This window comes from Telmatherina bonti (genome assembly GCF_933228915.1).
Source record: "Telmatherina bonti genome assembly, chromosome: 16".
NCBI classification, from domain to species: Eukaryota; Metazoa; Chordata; class Actinopteri; order Atheriniformes; family Telmatherinidae; genus Telmatherina; species Telmatherina bonti.
Genome location: NC_136614.1, coordinates 33,391,877 through 33,411,324, shown reverse-complemented (window position 1 = coordinate 33,411,324; position 19,448 = coordinate 33,391,877). Strand labels below are relative to the sequence as shown.

The 19,448-nt window shown below is 40.9% G+C and overlaps 1 protein-coding gene across 1 annotated transcript; it reads left to right on the top strand.

The window, feature by feature from the left end:
* Positions 1–6,595: 6,595 nt before the first annotated feature.
* Positions 6,596–16,672, top strand: LOC306767255 (uncharacterized protein; the record flags this gene model as incomplete). Its single annotated transcript, XM_079255176.1, has 7 exons — positions 6,596–6,689; positions 10,199–10,330; positions 10,438–10,622; positions 10,711–10,967; positions 14,318–14,438; positions 16,273–16,408; positions 16,482–16,672. 7 exons carry the CDS (start codon positions 6,596–6,598, stop codon positions 16,670–16,672), a joined length of 1,116 nt encoding a protein of 371 aa, XP_079111302.1.
* Positions 16,673–19,448: the final 2,776 nt, after the last annotated feature.

The following is a 19,448-nucleotide window of genomic DNA, read 5'->3' as shown; positions in this document are numbered from 1 at the left end:
CTGCACTTTGGCTAAATGAGCCAAACTGTTAGAATAATATTTCCCCATTCCCACCAAAAGTGGCGCTGCACTAGTATTTAGTTAGAGAGAACAAGACCCACATGAAGAAGAAAACTCCACCTGTGAGTTAAACATGGAAACCAAACTATGGCTGTTTTGGGTTTTTTAATTGTGTCTTATACAAGGATACTGCAGAAATCCACTGCAACAATGGACGCAGTGTGAACACCAGATGAGGCCGAGGACCCTTAACGCCATCGCTATGTGTTTACCCACAATGCAATGCTACATTAATGCAGGGTGTGACTTTTTCCTGTAGTCTGCTTCCTGTATTTTGAAACGGGCCGAGACCCAATTTATCACATTTTAATTGCATGACAAAATATGCCAGAGAAAACTTTTTTTTTTTTTTCCTTTAAATGGATTTTAAGGGATTATTAAATCAAATAATAGAAAAATAGATTAATATTGTAAACTCAAACTATTATATTGTCTGGATAAATGCATTTAACTTTTAAAACAGTAAAATAGAAAACATCTCAGTCCAGAACTGAACAGGTCCAAAGCTTAAGTGTCATTTCAAATACATTAGCTGTAGCTTCAGTTTACAACATGTTACAGTAATTTTTTTAAACTTTTATTTTAACTTAAATTTTTCATAAACACTCCATTTATAAACATTAATATCTGCTAGGAAACCAGGACGGGATCACTTAGACTTGTTGATGCTCCTTTTTTTTTTTTAAATCTCAAACACATATACAGTACAAAACGATGATGCACATTTGTATAAGATTATACCTTGTTTGAGAAGGAGCAGAAGGAAGCCCGAGGCTTATTTAAATACTACTCCTTATTTACAGTCTTTAATTTACACAGTTATATGGCACTTATATATATTGTATTTAAATAAACTCACTCAAGGGTCTGAAACATCTCTAAATGTAGATATATAGATATAGATTCTCCTTTCCCATCAATGGGAACCGCTCTCTTCTACAGGGATCCTCAATCCTGGACGTTGAGGTGTCCTGCAAGCTTTCTAAGTGTCCCTGCTGCAACACACCTGAGTCAAATCAATGTGTATTGAGCAGAAATGAGCAGAGCTTGTCTGACTCAAGTGTGTTTGAACGGGAACACTTCGGCCCTCGAGGGCCAGGATTAAGGATCCCTGGTCTACTGTTTAGATCAGGGGTGTCCTCGAGGGCCCTGCAGATTTTCCATGTATCCCTGTTCCAAAATACCTGACTCATGAATCAGTCGTTGCGCAAAGCTTCATTTGCTGTTGGATCCAATTAATGTGGACCAGGGAAAGGGATACATGGAAAACCTGCAGGACATCGGCCTTTGAGGACCGGCTTTGGACACCCCTGCTTTGGAGCGTATCTAGTGTATTTATGAGAGATGTAGTTACTTGCTGCCGCCACTTGCAGCATTTTGACTGCCAGTTAAATTGAGTCTTTTCATCAATAGGCACTTGGTGGACCGTCCACTCTCCAGCTGCCATTTATTGACAGTGGAGCTCTTGGGAGACCCTGCGAATGCTGGACTCCTCAATAAAACTGCCATCTGATCACGATTAAGTTTGATCTAATGGCATGAGGCCTGTGTGAACAAACGCTTTGACTGGAAGCTCGCCCTACAAAATGAATCTGCCATCTGTTATCGGCTGAGTGGCTGGAAACAGCTTAAGCTATGTGTGTTAGAGGAAAGAGGCATTTATCCGCCAGTCATCAACTCTGTGTGTTCCGCGCTGCTTTTATTCCCTCACGCCTCTGTGATTGTCCCGCGCTCTCTTTCTGTCATTCCCCCTTCGTCAACACTTCCCTGTTTCTTTCTTTTACAGGATCAAACAGTTCAGAGAAGTTTTAAAGTCACTCAAAAACAAACATCTCAAAAGCTTCTTTGGTGTTTCATTAAGATGAATTAAACCAGATCCAATATTCACTTCTTTCTCTACAATCACAAGATCAGAGTACCTTCAAATAAGATAAAGATAAGAAGCTTTTATTGTCATTGCAACACTTGTAGAACCCTTCTGGACAAATATGTAATGAGGAAAACGGGACTGGCAGATGGGCCAGTAAGTCTGAGTACAGAAGCATAGTGGAGGTTTTAAGTGACACTCTGAGATGGTGCGGCTTTGGACTTATGCCAGATTTATACAGGAAAAGGATAAAAAAAAAAAAAAAAGAGTTACAGGAAATCAGCAGTTCTGGCTTGTCAAGTGGAATTCACCACCATCTTTATCATAAAGGAGGATTTCCTTTACCGATAGAAATAAACACAACTCAGCAATGTCAGATCAAGTCTACAGTTCGCCAAAATAAATGGATGGATGGATGGATGGATAATGGACGGATGGATGTAGTTGGAGAAAGAAAAGTAAATACTTCTCCTCTGACAGCTGTTGGTCTTTCAGTCCTTTTCCACAATGAAAAGGATCATTTTCTCGTTTCATCAGCTGTTTAATGAATACATTTGAAACAGGAGTTAAACCTGTATGTATGGGTTTCTGCACATTCTGGGAGAATTAGTTTCTGAGTCATGGACTCAGAAACTAATTCTCTTCAAGTGAGTCATTTGAAGTCTAGCGAGTGAAAGTATGGAGTTTCCCATCACAAGTTGTGAACATCACTGCTTTGATTCATAACCTTTAATGTCAGCTATGTACAGTTGCCAGTCAGTTTTCACAGGGCTCTAGCCCCGGATATTTTGAGTCTAGCTCTAGTAACCAAAACCAATACAAGTCACTGTTCATAGATGCTCTTAAACTAAACTGCCACCTGCTTGTCCAGTGGCTCCGCTTGGTTGTTTTTTTTACTGGCACAACCAAACCAACGCTACTACATTGGGCTGGCTTGGCTATGGGATGGACACAATAATCTAGAGGTTCAGGACACGCGCAGAAAAGGTGCTGTTTAAACTTTTTATATATAATTTTTAAATTGACATCTGGTCCAGGCTAAGCCCAGGCTGTTGTGATAGGCTGGCTCTGTCCCCTATTTGCTTGATTTGACCAACAGACAATTGAGATGATACCCGTGTTTAGTTATCTGTTTCTTAGATTTTTCAGCAATGCCCCACAATTTATGTTCTTTAATAATTATAATTTTAGTTAATAAAAAGAAAATGGCTCCTGGACAGTAAGTAGTAATACTAGTAACTAAAACAGCTTCTAGACCAGCAGCAACTTCCGGGCGGTTAAAAGTGAAACAGAAGTACTAAAAGCTGCAGTTTCCCCCCTCATCCACTTGGGACTCAAAAACAGAGCAAATTCTCATAGACTCCCTTGTTAAAAAGACCAACTTCACAGAAGAAATAAACATGTTTACAGCAGAAATAAACATGTTTACACTCTGCTACAATAACCAATTTAGGTTATTAGGTCAGATTTACCTTCATTACAACTCTTGGGGTGTTAATTTTTTTTAAACTCATCATTTAGATATTATTTATTATTAAATTTCCACATAATTGGAGCGTGTCCTTGTGATTAACATGTTTCTGATATCAGGCGGCAAGATAGCAGAATGTATCAGATTTGTGGTTTTTAGCCAGCCATTAGCATGCTAGCTTCGATTAGCTCCGGGTTAGCTTGGTTAGCTTGTGGGTGTCCACCATCCACCCCCACGCTCACAACCCCCTTCTCAGCTCTACCTTTTTGCCCATTTTTGAAACTTTCAGGAGAGACGGCATGTGATGCTGCCAAGATGGTTACGGCGGGAACTGCCCAATAAGCTTAAGTTCAACTCCTCAGAAACCAACAGGCTCTGTCCATCTGTTATAAAGTCTCTGCTTCTTCAACTTTTCAACAGGGTATCGTTATTGTTGGAAATTCTTGAAATCAACACTAGTTGTTTGCAAGGAAAAGACTGACTGGTATAAACTGTGAATTGATACACAATACCAGCTAGCATAAATCAGACATGGTAGCATTTGTCATACTGATGCAGATGTTGTTTAATAACTAAAAAACAATCTTCATGAGAATAATATTCATCATTACTAAGATACTCTTTCTTGATTTGTTTATATGCTGATACTGCTTTAGGACTGATCTCATTGCCATCACTGTTTTGCTGTACCAGCAGGTATTTTGTCACTGTTTTACTCAATGAGAAGGCTTCATCTTTCGCCTCTCTGTGCCTTTTTATCTGCTCTGTCTCTCCCCCTTCCTTTGTGTAGACTGGCTAATGACAGCCTTCCAGATGGCAAGCCTACTGTGCATGTATGCGAATGTGCTGGCTCGGTTTGAAAAGGATATTTCATCTTCTTTTCCCTTTGACAATAGAATCAGTCCAGTCAGCAAAGCTATCCATCTCCCATCTCACTCCTCCAGTACATGCCTCAATGTGCTGCACAGCTTAGTCTTGGCCTACATTCTCCCCCATCACCCCATTTAGACTCTCACTCTCATCCTATCATTATTTTCCACTCTTCTTTGTGTCTCCTGCTATCCTTTCACTGATCCTTTCTTTCTCCTCCTTCTCTGTCCCAGCCTTGCTCTTTTGCCTCTTGATCTTCACCACAGTTCTCTTCAAATACTTTGTTTTTATCTTTCCTTCTGTGTGTGTTTGATGCTAACCCCCTCTGGTTTTTCATTAGCTTGCTTTCTGTTCTCATGCAATGCAGATCCAAAGTGGTCTTTTGAAAGTGCATAATAAAAACAGACAAATTGAGTAGAAACATTTTCATAATGCGTAATGACAGTTCCCCATTCTTCTTCTTCTCACAGGAATTTATCCTGATCTGCTTCTACCTGTTGTCATGATTTTAGCAACCTGCTTGTCCCACATGCAACATTCTTAGGAGATACATCGTCTTTCTTTCAAAGGAGTTTAATTGCAGTGGTCTATGTGAAAAAGTGGTAAAGGATTGGTAAGCTCAGGGGTGTCCAGCTCCAGTCCTGTAGGGCCACAATCCAGCAGGTTTTTCATGTATCTCTGTTCCAACACACTTGAGTCAAATGAACCAGTCATTGTGCAGAACTTAATAGGCAGTTGGATCCATTTAATGTGACCCGGTGTGTTGGAACAGGGATACATTAAAAACCTGCAAGACACCGGCACTTTAGGACTGACTTTGGACACTCCTGGTGTAGCTGGAGTCAGGACAGGAGTCCTAAGTCAGTTGTGAGTTTGAGGATATCCAAGGTTGCCATCAACAGAGAAGAGATGGATGTGAAGGCTGGGGAGTCACAAAGGAATCTGATCCAGAACTTAATCCTGGAAAGAAAATGGGATGAGTTGCAGATTTGCATAGGCACTGATGATCTCCGAACATTAGTCATAGGGCTTGAAGTTACCACAAGGGCCAACACTCAGGTGCTGAAGAGCTGGCAGCAGACTCCTCTTATCCTCCCCCGATGAGCCGTACACCTGTTGGAAATTCTGTCCTCCTTCAAATTGTGCACTAGGAGGATTTCTGGTGGATGACAGCTGAAAGAAAAACCTCAGATCCCAACACTTATAGCCTGTAAAAGAATTTTTAAATAAAGCTCCCATTTCTTATACCTAAGCAACATTTAGAATCTGAAAATGAACAACTCTTATTCAAACATAAGCAACGTGTCAGATGATGTGACATTTTACTATTTCATGGAAATTGTGTGTGCATTTTGAATATGATGGCAGCTTCTGTAAAAGATTGGAACAGCTGCAACGAAAGGCTGGAAAAGTAACTCACACAAAAAAAAAACATGTGAAGGAGAATTAGAAAATAATGAGGTTAATTTGCAACAAGAATGGCTATATAAAAAGCAGTTTAGAGAGGCAATTAAAATCACATACATCATCAAAGGCAGAAACTAAGCTTTCTCAGGATCTGAAACAGAGGTAGCTTTCCCTGGGATAAAAACTTTTATCCCAGCTCGAAAAGTCTCTGCTAATGTCTCTACTGCCATTCTGCCTTTGCTTAAAATGGATTATGAAGGTCATGTTAGTTTCCATGGGGATGAAGGTCCTGATGGTTTCCATGGAGATAAAGTTCCTGCTGGTTCCCGTGGAGATGAAGGTTTTGCTGGTTTCCAAGGAGATAAAAGTCCAGCTAGTTTCCATGGAGATGAAAATCCTTCTAATTCTATTCTATTCTATTCTATTCTATTCTATTCTATTCTATTCTATGCTATTCTATTCTATTCTATTCTATTCTAGTCTGGCTAGTGATTTACTCCCACGTATTGGTGGTAACACGAGCCGTCTTTCACTGATGGAACGTAGCTGTGGAGAGGGAGTGTAGGTTTGGATTAAGGAGTCAGGGTAAACGGGAGCTGTTTTAGCTATTGTTTTGTAAGCCAGAAGCAAAGCTTTGAATTTGATTTGTGCTGTGACCGGAAGCCAGTGAAGTGTGATTAGCAGTGAGTGACATGAGCCCGTTTGGGTTGGTTGAAGACCAGACGGGCTGCAGCATTCTGGATCATCTGCAGAGGTTTAACAGAGCACGCAGGCAGACCTGCCAGTAAGGAATTGCAGTAATCAATGCGTGAGATGACCAGAACCTGAACCAAAAGCTGAGTAGTATGTTCTGTCAGGTATGCTCTGATTCTCTTGATGTTGTAGAGAGCATATCGGCAGGTACGGGCAACCGAGGCAACATGGACCTTAAAGGTCAGCTGATCATCTCCCATGAAACCAAGATTCCTAGCAACACAAGTAGTATAGAGTCAAGCTTGACACCTATTTGTGGAGGTAAGGAAGGATTGGCCGGGCAGACAATGAGTTCTGTCTTGTACAGATTGAGCTGAAGATGTCGAGCCTTCATCCATGCACAGATATCAGCAAGGCAAGCTGATCTTCTTAGTAAAACTTGCCGTCGTTAGGTGGGAAAGAAATGAAAAGCTGAGTGTCATCTACATAACAGTGGTAGGAGAAGCCATGAGAGCTTATAACTTCACTGAGAGACAAGGTGTATAGTGAAAAGAGAAGAGGGCCAAGCACCAATCCCTGAGGCTCCCCTGTTTTCACCTCATGTGATCTGGACACTTCTCCTCACCAGGATACTCTGAAGGATCTTCCTGTGAGGTAGGACGAGAACCATGAGAGGACAGATCCAGAGATGCCAAGCTCGGAGTGTGGAGAGGAGAATCTGATGGTTCACTGTGTCAAAAGCAGCAGACAGGTCCAGAAGTATCAGGACTGAGGATTAACCAGTGGATCTGGCAAGCCAGAGGGAATCGGTAACAGACAGGAGAGCAGTTTCAGTGGAATGGTCTTGCTTAAAGCCAGACTGATATGGATCAAATAGGTTTACATCATGGAGGAACTGTGAGACCTGACTGAAGACGGCATGCTCTAGCAGTTTTGATAAGAACGTTAACAGTGAGACCGGACGGTAGTTTTCAACCTGGAGTGGGTTGAGTGTGGGTTTCTTCAGCAGTGGGGTGACCTGAGCTTGCTTGAAGACAGAGGGAAAGACACCGGATTCAAGAGAGGAGTTGATACTATGGGTCAGTGCAGCTTTGATTGCAGGAGAAATGCTCTGCAGGAGGTCAGTAGGGACTGGATCTAGAGGACAGGTAGTGGGTTTAGAGTTTACTAGAAGTTTAGAGACTTCATCCTCTTTCAGAGGACGGAAGGAGCAGAATGAATCACCACTAGCTGGATGTGGTAGGCTGAGTTGGTCGGGCTTAGAGAATTGATTACTGATAGTAGCAACCTTTTCGGTAAGAAAGGATGCAAACATTTCTGCAGTCAGTCCGGTGGGTGGCTGAGCAGGTGGTGGAGAAAGAAGAAAGTTAAATGCCATGAAGAGCTGTTTCCATGGAGATGAAGGTCCTGCTAGTTTCCCTGGAGATGAAAGTCCTGCTGGTTTCCATGGAGATAAAAGTCCTGCATGTTTCCATGGAAATGAAAGTCCTGCTGGTTTCCATGGAGATGAAGGTTCTGATAGTTTCCATGGAGACAAAAGTCGTGCTAGTTTCCATGGAAATGAAAGTCCTGCTGGTTTCCATGGAGATGAAGGAGGTTTTATTTCAAAGTATTAACTCCTCCTATACTATCTTGTGGTTCCTGTCTTTCTGAATCCTCATACTTTCTTTAAAGGGAATGTGGGGTTTGTCCCTCTATTCTCTTCACTCTGACATTGGTAGATCACCAACATCAGCCGATGGCTTCTTAAGATATTTACCTGCATAAAACCTTCATTAAAATATCTGGAAAACTGCTCAGTTGCACTTTTTAAAAACTGTTACCACTGAAGGTAAATTGTTTCCTTTTCGGAGGATATAAACATGTTCTACTGTGTTCCAGGTGAATTTACTCTGACACAGTAACACACATCTTTATTCAGACATTTCTGTAATAATCTCACACGTCCACTTTGAGACCCAGATTCTACATACAGCCCTTGTTGTGAAATTATATTACATTAATGTAGGAAAGATAATTTTAGACAGAAAAAATATGTAAACTCCCTCTAATATTCTCTAGCTCTTCTAAGCATTAGTAGAATTTTTCAGTTTACTACAACTTGTGTAAAATGACTGCAGTTGGATCAGATTTTGGTCTGAACAAGCAACAACGGCCACTTTTCTTTGTTCACTAGACCCACAAACAAAATAATTGTGCACTCATGAACATAAAATGTCATTCTTCATATTTACAAGAAGTTGTCACAAGTTTAAGTCCACACACACACACACACACACACACACACACACACACACACACACACACACACACACACACACACACACAGTGATCGGATGGTGTAACATGGATCAGTGCCATATTCCATGGATGCCACATTTCTCTGGGCTTTGTGACGTTTCACACCCTGCTGTCTGCTGAGGCCGTCTTCCCACACCATCACATTGTGGCATCTGCTTCTGTATGTGGCTGGAGAACACATCTTTTCCGTTTTCACAACGCTGGGAAAGCCAAGAATGTTGAAGCGCTTTCTGCCATGTTTAAAATATTACTTTGAAACCTCTAAAATCAGAATTTAAGGCTACGGACTTCTGTGTTACTTCTTCCCATCTAGCAGCTGCTTACTGAGCAGCTCGGCTGGAGCTTGTTCAGCTGTTTGAAAGACAACAAAGTGGACAGACATCAGAGGACGAAGGTTGCTGACAGAGAAGACTGACAGGTTAGCGGTGCTCTGCACGAGGAAAACATTTCTCTGCATTCAACCCTTATTTATTCATGCATGATTGTACATCTTGCCTCTTTTAAAAATTGATTTGGCTACTGGTATGACTTTGTTGAATAACTTTTAGACACATTTTTAACACATCTTTTATACTCCGCTGATTCATTTTGTGCCTTCTGATTACCTATTTATTTATTATTCATGGGCAAATTCATAATTTTTTTTAATCTAATAATTTATCACTTAGTTTGATTCATTGATTCATGGACACATTTTATAATGTGTATATATATATATATATATATATATATATATATATATATATATATATATATATATATATATATATAATTAATAATTATTATAAATTAAAAACACAGCAAGTTTCTATGTGTTTATTTCCATGTATGTGTTTGTATGTATGTGTTTATGTAATTAATTACATGTATTTCTTCGGCTGCACGGTGGTGTAGTGGTTAGCACTGTGACCTCAGAGCAAGAAGGTTGAGATTCAAAGACCACCGTTTGAGCCTCCCCCAGCCGAGGTTTGAACGGTGGTTTTTCTGTGTGGAGTTTGCATGTTGTCCTGGTGTACATGTGGCTTCTCTCCGGGTTCTCTGGGTTTTTTTCACACCGCACAAAGACATGCATGTTAAGTTAACTGGTTACTCTAAATTGTCCCTAGGAGTGTGTGTGAGGGTGAATGGCTGTTTGTCCCTCTCTGTTACCCCGGTGATGGACTGACGACCTCATGTACCTGCTGGGATAGCCTCCAGACACTCCCTCTAGTGACCCTCATGGCTTAAGCCCCACTGACTCCCATTTGAACAACATTTCTAATCAGTAATCATAGTTTAACCGTCACATTAAGGTAATAACATCGTATTTCAGTCTGTAAATTCATTTGATATGATAATCAAAACCCTGTCTCAAATCCATTGTAAACACACACACACACAAACTATATTTTAGGGATCCAAATAAATAAAGAGATAAAATGTGTGTGAATATTGAAATTCAAGTTTTCAGACGGAGTTCTTCCACCCTGCAGGGAGGATGCGTCTCTTGCCAAGGTTGATGCTGGTAATGTTCTGTGTGCTGCATGCAGTGGTGGCCTGTCCTGATGTCTGCAAGTGCTCCAGAAAATCCAACTTAGAAAAATCAGAGGTCAACTGTCATAAGAGGGGGCTTCATGCTTTCCCCTCTAATATACCATCTGATGCCTGGATCCTGAAACTGGGTGAGCACCTCATGGTAGAAATTCTTTTAATGTTGCAATGTGTGCTGTACGGTTAAATTAGGCTGTAAACACAACTCATCAAAACTTTTTCCACTGATGCCAAAAAGGTGAAAATGGTATCACAAAACTGAAGGCTAATATTCTGAGATCATATCCCAAGATGGAGAGCCTCAACCTGGAACGAAATGCCATCAAGTCCATCCATCCACAGGCCTTTTCTGGTGCGAAACAACTAATGCTTCTCAACCTATATGGCAACCACATCACCCTGCTTCCATCAAGGGGACTTCGGGTAAAACGCTCAGAAAGTAATGCACAACATGTACTTCATTAAATTATGATAGTTTAGCTAAAACCTGCTTCTTTTTGCATGTCTGTAGGACCTCCTAAACCTTCGCTTCCTCATGCTGGGCCAGAATGAGATAAGCACTCTCAAACCTGAGATGTTTACTGGCATGAGGAACCTCTCAGAACTGGACCTCCCTCTGAATGCGCTGACAATGCTCCCATCTAACGCCTTCAAACCTTTGATTGCTCTTAAAGTTTTGGACCTCTCAATAAATCGCATCCAAAGGATTTCTCCCAAGGCCTTCACTGGACTCAAGCAGCTCTTGTTCCTCAACATGGACAACAACAGGTCACATTTACAAATACTACATATATATATATATATATATATGTGTGTGTGTGTGTGTGTGCTTTTCAGTTTTGTTTTAAAAGCTGACAGAAAAAATGAATAAACAAAGTGAAATTATATCAAAATATGTCATGAGCTGAGACAAGATTTTACAGGAATCACGGCTTATGGCTAGACATTGTTCAATGGAAACACCTGCTAATCCCGACTTTAATTTCTCAAAATTTTTAGAAATATTGCTTTTAGTTGGTGAAAAAATGTAGTGGAAACAGCTGATGAGTGGAGGTGAGTAAGAATGTCCTCTTACATAATCGCATACTTACACTGAAACAAAGCTGAAGATGCTTCTTGGGTAATTTCACACCAAGCCAGTCCGCTGGACTCAGGCTGATTGTGGACTCAGTCTGACAGGGGACTCGGTCCTATTGTGGACTAGGTCTGATTGGGGACTTGGTTCGGTTGGAAACTCATTCCAATTGGGGACTCAGTCCAATAGGGGACTTGATCCAATTGGAGACATGGTCCGATGGTGGACTAGGTCCGATTGGGGAATTGATCTGATTGGGTACATGGTCTGTTTGAGGATTTAGTCAGTTGAGAACTCAGTCTGTTAGGGGACTTGGTCTGATTGGGGACTCAGTCCAAATGGGGGCTTGGTCCAACTGGGGACTCAGTCCGATTGTGGACTAGCTCTGATTGGGGACTCGATCCGATTTGGGACTTGGTCGGTTTGACAAAATGAATGAGCTTTTTACATAATATGTTCCAACATGCACCACATACAGAACTACACCAAGAAGTACTGCAGGACAAGACGAGATGCACAGAAAAGAAGAAAATTGTTTCCTTTTCTGGTTAACGCAGACACCTGTGGTTCCTTGTACATATCAGTTAAAAGTGAGCCATTTTTCCTGTCAACAGCAGCCTATCGTCCCACACGGGTGTATGTTTTGGATGTCTTTATCCACAATGCACTTTTTTTTGTAATCTGCTTCTTGTATTTGGTCCACTTGAAGTGGACTATGACTTGTGTTTGTAGGTTCTCGAGTCTGCTTGTTTGCTTCTACGTCAGCCTCAAGCTCAACTATCCTGCATCTTTTAGAGGCAACCCTTCTCCAACACGCCTGAATCAAATGAATGGTTTGATGCAGGACATATGGATAAGCGAATTCAGCCATTTGATTCAGATCTGTCAGAGGATGCATGCATCTAAAAGCTCCAGATCTTCTGTACGGGTCTTGGCCCTAAATGAAAAGGACTTTTTTAGCAAATGGACTTTAAAATAAAAACACAGTGGTGTGAATTAGCTCTTACTCAACACGAACAGTGTGCAGTGTTTGCTATGATGGTGAGCAGCTTTTCAATGTTCCTCAGTGCATGATCAGATCACGAGGTTCTGCAGAAGTCACAAGCCTTTCTTGGAGTTTGGTCAGTTTGGTCAGGAGGTTCAACAATGTGGCGTCACCTCGGGGCAAAGGTCAGAGGTACGTAGTCCCATGGCTGATCAGTAGAAGTGGCAGGATCTTTTAGTCCCCTCAGGTGTGAGTTTGGAATCCAGGAGAACAGGGGACATGACAGTCCTGCTGTTTTGTCTGTTTTCAATTAAACCTGATCCATTTCCATGGAAACAATGGCTCATTTGGAGCAGTGTGATCGTGCATTTGCACTCCGGTGAAGACCATAGAACAAACTCTGGTACACTGGAAAAGCAGGGGTGTTTGGTTTGCTTGCAAATGAACCCTGGTGTGTTTCCATACAATGTGAAAGCAAACAGATCACCTGGTGAACCACAGAGAGGAAATAACACAGCAGCATCCCGGATTGCTCGCTGCCTCTCCTGCTGCTCATACTGGACATGTTCGCGTGAAGACCGCAGCAGGTTTGAACAATAGAGTAAAAACAAAAACCTGAACTTACTTAAATCTGTTGTTACTCCATTATTTACTCAGTACTCAAGACATTTTTGGTTCTGGTTCTAGATGAGATGTTGTTTAGGCCGTTTGGTTTGTTGTAAAAGCATCATAACCACATATATTTTCACAATGTGTGTGAAAAGGAAGCATAAATGCATCGTGAATCAGCATCCAGTGTGGGGATATCGAACTTGTCATTTTTGAGCATGTTACCTCCAGTTTTCAGAGAACTTCTTCAGATTCCTAATGGTTGCTGTTAACGGGCTTATTGTTGGAGTTGAGGGGTACGAGATTGTAGTTTAATTCTTCCATATGGAGGACGTGCAGAGGAACTGCATGCATCTTTACATCTACACAGACAAAAGCAGCATTTATTTCCTCTGCTGTGGTTACAAACTGGTGGAAAGTTGGAGGTGCAAAGAGGAAGAAATGGCAGAAAGGTTGAGAGTTACCATCATTGTGTGGAACTATTGAGTTTGTAGCCTGACCACTGACATAATAAGCCCACATGCAACACTTTTCTAGTTTAGTTTAACACCTTAAGTCTTTTTTTGACTCTGCAAACTATGTTGGGGTATTCACAGCAACACTAGCAATAGACATGTGAATGTGTTCCAAGTTGAAATACTTAAATTTAGTGCTAGAACATAAAAAAGAATCAGAAAACAAAAATGCATCATTATGTACCTTTTATGTGTGCATTAATAAAAACATGGCCACATTTTTATAAATCCAGCATTTTACCTCTGCAGACATATGCAGTAATAGTTTGTTTATTAGTGATATTTGGACTTTATTTGATGTACTATTCATTTTAATGTATTCTATATAATATTTATAAAATATGATCATAGCTATATTATGAAAATATCTTATAAAATAAAACTGTATCATTTCTTTTTTCTATTTATCACAAAGACAAACTTGCATAATTGCAATATATGCATTTATGTTCAGTTATATATTTCTTCATTCTTCAGTGAGTGGTAATGGATTGGATGTGTCACTAACATCCACTGAAGTGGTTTATTTACAAATATAAAATCCTCATTCATGAATATGAAATAAAAAAGCTTGTAACTAGAAAAGCACGCGGAGAGCGCAAACCTCCGCCAAGGGCCAATGACCCTACCTTACAATGTTAAAGAATCCCTTAAATAAGTCAAAAAATTATGGACGGATTTTCTTTAAATTTTCAGAAGCTTTTGGAAATGTGAAAAGAAAGAACAGGTTTTATTTTGGTGGTGATCCAGATCACTGTTTGGATCCAGGAAGTTTTTAAAGGATTCTTTTACATTGTGAGGTAGGGCCATTGGTCCTTGGCTGAAGTTCGGGCTCTCCGAGTGCTTTTCTAGTATTTGGTTAGATTAGGCACTTCTTTGTGTCTGCATATGAATATCAGTTTGACTGTGTGACTGACTGTCTTCCTACATCCAGTCTGAAAACGGTGCCTGCTGGAGCATTTCGACCCCTGCGATCTCTGGAGATGCTGGTTCTCGACAACAACTTTCTGTCAACGCTCAGTCAGTCGGCTTTGGATGGCCTGAGCAACTTGCAGGTAGTATCATGATATCATACATGCTTTATTAATCCATTTACACACTTATAACAAAGACCATTTTTCTTTTTCTTTACAACTTTCAGTCCAAATAAGTTGGGATGCTGTGAAAATGTAAATAAAAAACAGAATTCAAACCTAGAATTTTCTCCAATAGAGCATAGATGAAATCAGATGCTAAAACTGAGACACCTGTTCATGGAAAATATGAGCTCATGTTTAAGCTGATGCAGAAACATGTCTGTAAAAAAGTGGTTCCAGGATGATGCTTAGCATCGTTAGCATCTCCTCTTCTTCTAACATCTGTCTGTAAACATCTGGGAAGTGAGGAGAGCAGCTGCTGGAGTTTTATGAAAGGAATGTTGTCCCGTTCTGGTCTGATGCAGGATTCTAGCTGCTCTACAGTCCTGCATCTTGTTGCTGGATTTTTGCTTTCATGATGCTGCAGACATTTTGTGTTGGTGAGAGCAGAGCGGACGCCTTTTGGTGCTGTAAGCGTGGTTATGGTTAGGGTTATTGGCTGACTTATAGCTTGATTCAAACATCCATCGTGTCATTCTACTGCATTTATTGTACAAATAAACTTTATTTAGAAGATTAAGACCTACATTTACATTAATTCATTTGTTTAATTGTAAATGTAATATCATAATGAAATTATTAACCAATAATATTAGTCCATCCATTCATTTTTTATACCACTTAGTGCAGTTGAAGCTTGTGGGGAGGCTGGAGTCTACCCCAGCAATCACAGGGTGAGAGGTAGGTACATCTGGACAGGTCACCAGTCCATCACAGGGTTAGATGGACTGGGTGATGATGATGATGATGATGATGATGAAAGATCAGAGCTTTAACCTGTTTGTGTGGATTTCAGGGTGAACTGTGCTCACAGACAGAGATTTCTGGAAGTCTTCCTGAGTCCATGCAGTGGTTTCCAGAAGAAACTCACGTCTGGTTTTAATGCAGTGCAGCCTGAAGGTCCCATCACCAGCATAGTTTGACCTTCAGCAATGCCCAGTGCACACAGAGATTCCTCCAGATTCTCTGAATCTTCTGATGATATAATCCACTATACATGGTGGGAGCTTCAAAGTCTCCACAACTGTCATTAAGGAAATTTTTTCTAAAATTATTCCACAATTTTTGGACCCATTTAGTCTCAGATTGTTAAACTTTTATCCAACTTTACATCTGAGAGACTCTGCCTCTCTGAAATGCTCCTTTTATACCCAGTCCTTTTATACCCCTCCTGCTAACTAACCTGATGTGATGGAAAGTTACTTTTCCAGCTTTTCCAGCTTGGAGGTAGCAGAGATCTATAAAGTAGAAGTAAAAGTAAAGTTGAAGTCCTGCCATGTGTTTGGATGTATTACATGCAGCTGGTTTAGTGACTGGTTGGAACTGCTGCCGGACTGGACTTCTACTTTATGGTACTGGGATTATACACCTCTGTTTGTGTGGGTTAGTTGGTAAACTTGGCTTGAATGCCCTGTAAAAAAGGTCTGGGAGCAAATCTCCAAGCTGGACTGGTTCAATGAGCACAGCTTCAATGTCAATTCCAATGCAAGTCAGAAGGTCCTGGAGATCATTGCTGTCACAACATCACCCTCCGGAACAAAGCACTAAATTCTTCTAATTAGTTGCTATTTATGTTTTCAATTAAAAACAATCAACAACAAAAAAACACTGCAACACTATAATTTCACCTGGGATGAATAAATTATATTTCTTTTGCACATCTAAGACACATTTTGAATAATGTCTGAGATCTGAAAATACTGTAATAATTACTAAAAGCTAAAAAAGATTAATTTGTTGCATATTTAACCAGGAACTCTACCTGAGGAATAACGAGCTGGAGCAGCTGCCATCTGATGTTTTCAGCAACATGCCCAAACTTTCTCAGCTGGCGCTCAGTGGAAATCATCTGAAGAAAGTGGATGGAAACATGTTTAGTCATTTGCCTGGTAAGGTGTCGCGTCATGTTTCCTTTTACTGTGATGGTCGATGCAGAGTGCCTTTTTATTCTTGTTCTCCTAGAGCTGAAGAAGCTGTACCTCCACGGCAACCCCTGGCACTGCGACTGTAACATCATCTCCTTGATAAGGTGGATGGGAGAAACCAAGGCCACCTTGTCTCCCCAGGAAGCCCTGAAATGTGTCAGCCCTTCAGAGCTTAAAAGCAAAAGTCTCACTGGCCTCCAAGCTGGGATGCTGCTCTGTCATGACTAATGTGAAGAAACCTGGATAACAATGGCTCAGACTCATGGAGATTCAGCTTATGAGAATTAAGTCAAACCATTTTATTTTTTTCTGTACTATTTGTGGCAGTCAGTTCTAGATGCTTTGAAGGAATCAGATTTATCTGTTTTATAACAGTGCACCACCTTTACTCTGACATCAGTAAATTAATGTTTCAGTTGTTTAGTTTTCCAGCCACCATGGATGTTTCCACATCTTTTAATTTAAGCGTTCCATGAAAATTTTCCCATTCATCCTAATCTCAAGAATTTTCTATACAATGCCATCCATCTTCTGCCGCTTATCCGGGGTCGGGTCGCGGGGGCAGCAGCCTAAGCAGGGAAGCCCAGACTTCCCTCTCCCCAGTCACATTTGCCAACTCTGAGGGGGGGATCCCGAGGCGTTCCCAGGCCAGCCGAGAGATATAATCCCTCCAGCGTGTCCTGGGTCTTCCCCGGGGTCTCCTCCCAGAGGGACGTGCCTGGAACACCTCACCAGGGAGGTCCAGGAGGCATCCTGACCAGATGCCCGAGCCACCTCAACTGGTTCCTCTCGATGCGGAGGAGCAGCGGCTCTACTAGGAAACTCATGTCAGCCGCCTGTATACGAGATCTCGTTCTTTCGGTTACGACCCACAGCTCATGACCATAGGTGAGGGTAGGAACATAGATCGACTGGTAAATCGAGAGCTTCGCCTTCTGGCTCAGCTCCTTCTTCACCACGCAGAGTCCGCATTACTGCAGACACCGCACCAATCCGTCCTGAACAAGGCCCCGAGATATTTAAACTCCGCCACTTGAGGCAGGACCTTTCATATTTTCAGACACATCAACCTTCAGCGGCATATTTTGCAAGCAAGTGTCAGACGTATCGCGCTGTAATATCTGAAAGCATGAGGACACAAGCACGCAGCTGCAAACTCCTGTTCAGACATTCCAGCACAAGCTGGTTTAACACAGTCCTGCTGTTCTGGCACCACTATAGTCCATCACTGTTGCCTGTGTTTGCATTCAGATCACACACTGCATACCTCTGGGAAAAACCATAAAAAAAACACATTTCATTTGAAGTCAAAGGCTGTTGCACGGAAGTCCTGGTGGATAAAGGTACAAAATAAGCCTACAACTACAAGCCATCCTCACTGTGTTATGTAACATAGTTTAAGTTTTAACTTAAAATCTTGTTCAAGGGATTAATTAAAAACATGATGAAATTAGTTTATTTTTTGGGAGGCAGGTTTTATGCCTAAAATTGATTGTCAGTATAAATGACATTATTCTGTTTCTAAAAAAAAATGGAAATATACATAGATTACTAATATTACTTGCATTATCTGGAAAATAGTCCTCAGTAATGTGACCAGATTTGACAGCAAGGTTTTGCACTGCTTCAGCATAAATATGTTCAATCAAACAGCTTATGAAAGACATAATTTTTTTATTCTTAGTGGTATGTGACCTTCCCTATGTTTTTGTTCATAAATAGTTTCTTTCATGTTTGCTTAACATCTGCATTAACGCTCTGGAAACTTTCCCTTGGGGCTTCGTTTTAATGACCTGAACAACAAAACAATGAACTAATATTTTATGTGTAAGGACTAATCCTGCTGTGAGGCACCTTTGCTTTCACTACAGTGTCCAGTTCAGTGCTGTTATTTCTCATCTGAAGGTAACTGAAAGCATATGTTGTTCTATAAGGAATGCCAAACGTGGACTGACTGACCTCTGAAGTTTATATTCACCTCAACTGTTTTTCCTGTAACTCTCTGACCTTAAAACTCAGTGTTTCTGACTTGTTTGATGGGACACAAACATTTATTTATCATATATCCCAAGCCTGGACCAAAGCACAACAGTGTGAGCTTAAAGTGACTACATGAGGTTGAGGGAATGAGGATATTTGGATGTCTGGGGTGTTAAGTGGCGAGCCAGTCAAGGAGACGCAGAGTCGGGAGACTGTATCTAGGAAACCTGCCCCCCAGATGGTACCTGAAAGAGAAAGGAAAAAAAACACCCAATTATCCATCCATCCATCCGAAGAGAAGCGAATGGGGGCAAGATGTTCGGATCTTTTGCAGTTTCGGACCCAACAAACCACAACACTCTTTTAACACGATCTCCAGGAATAACTTTTAATTGTAAGAATGAACAGTTTGATTTTCTGCGCAGTCATGTCATTAAAGTTCCCTATGTGGTTGATTTAATCCCAGTTCCACTTAATCAGTATGGTCCTGTACCGTTTAAGTACTACAGGATTTTGCTACTATAGTAACATTTATTATGGTTGGGATGATTTTCACTGGTGAGGTGCGTTCCTAAAAAGCCTTAATAAGTGATTCTTGTAGGTCAGAATTTGTAATACGATGTTTCAAGATACTGTGTAAAACCTACATTCTGTGCCTTTTTTTAAAAATTAAACTATATCATCATAAAATGGATGGAATAAAGGATCTTCTATATCGATGCCTTTTCCTGGACCTTTTGCATCATTTGATGGTAAAAACTGTTCCTTACCTTTTGGACACAATGTGATGCTTGTCAGACCACCAGAAAAGCTGCCAGTGTTGTGGATATGTTGATGTTATTTGTCCTGAGGAACAACAGTAGACTAATGTCTACTGCAAAGCAGAAACCAGGATCTGTCTCCTACATCCTGAGCAGGTTTCAGCTCTCCATTGTTACACACAGCAGCCCACTGCACTAATACTGTTTGTTTTGGTCTGTTTTGTTTTCTCACTAATTCAGATATTAATTAAAAGATAATGAAA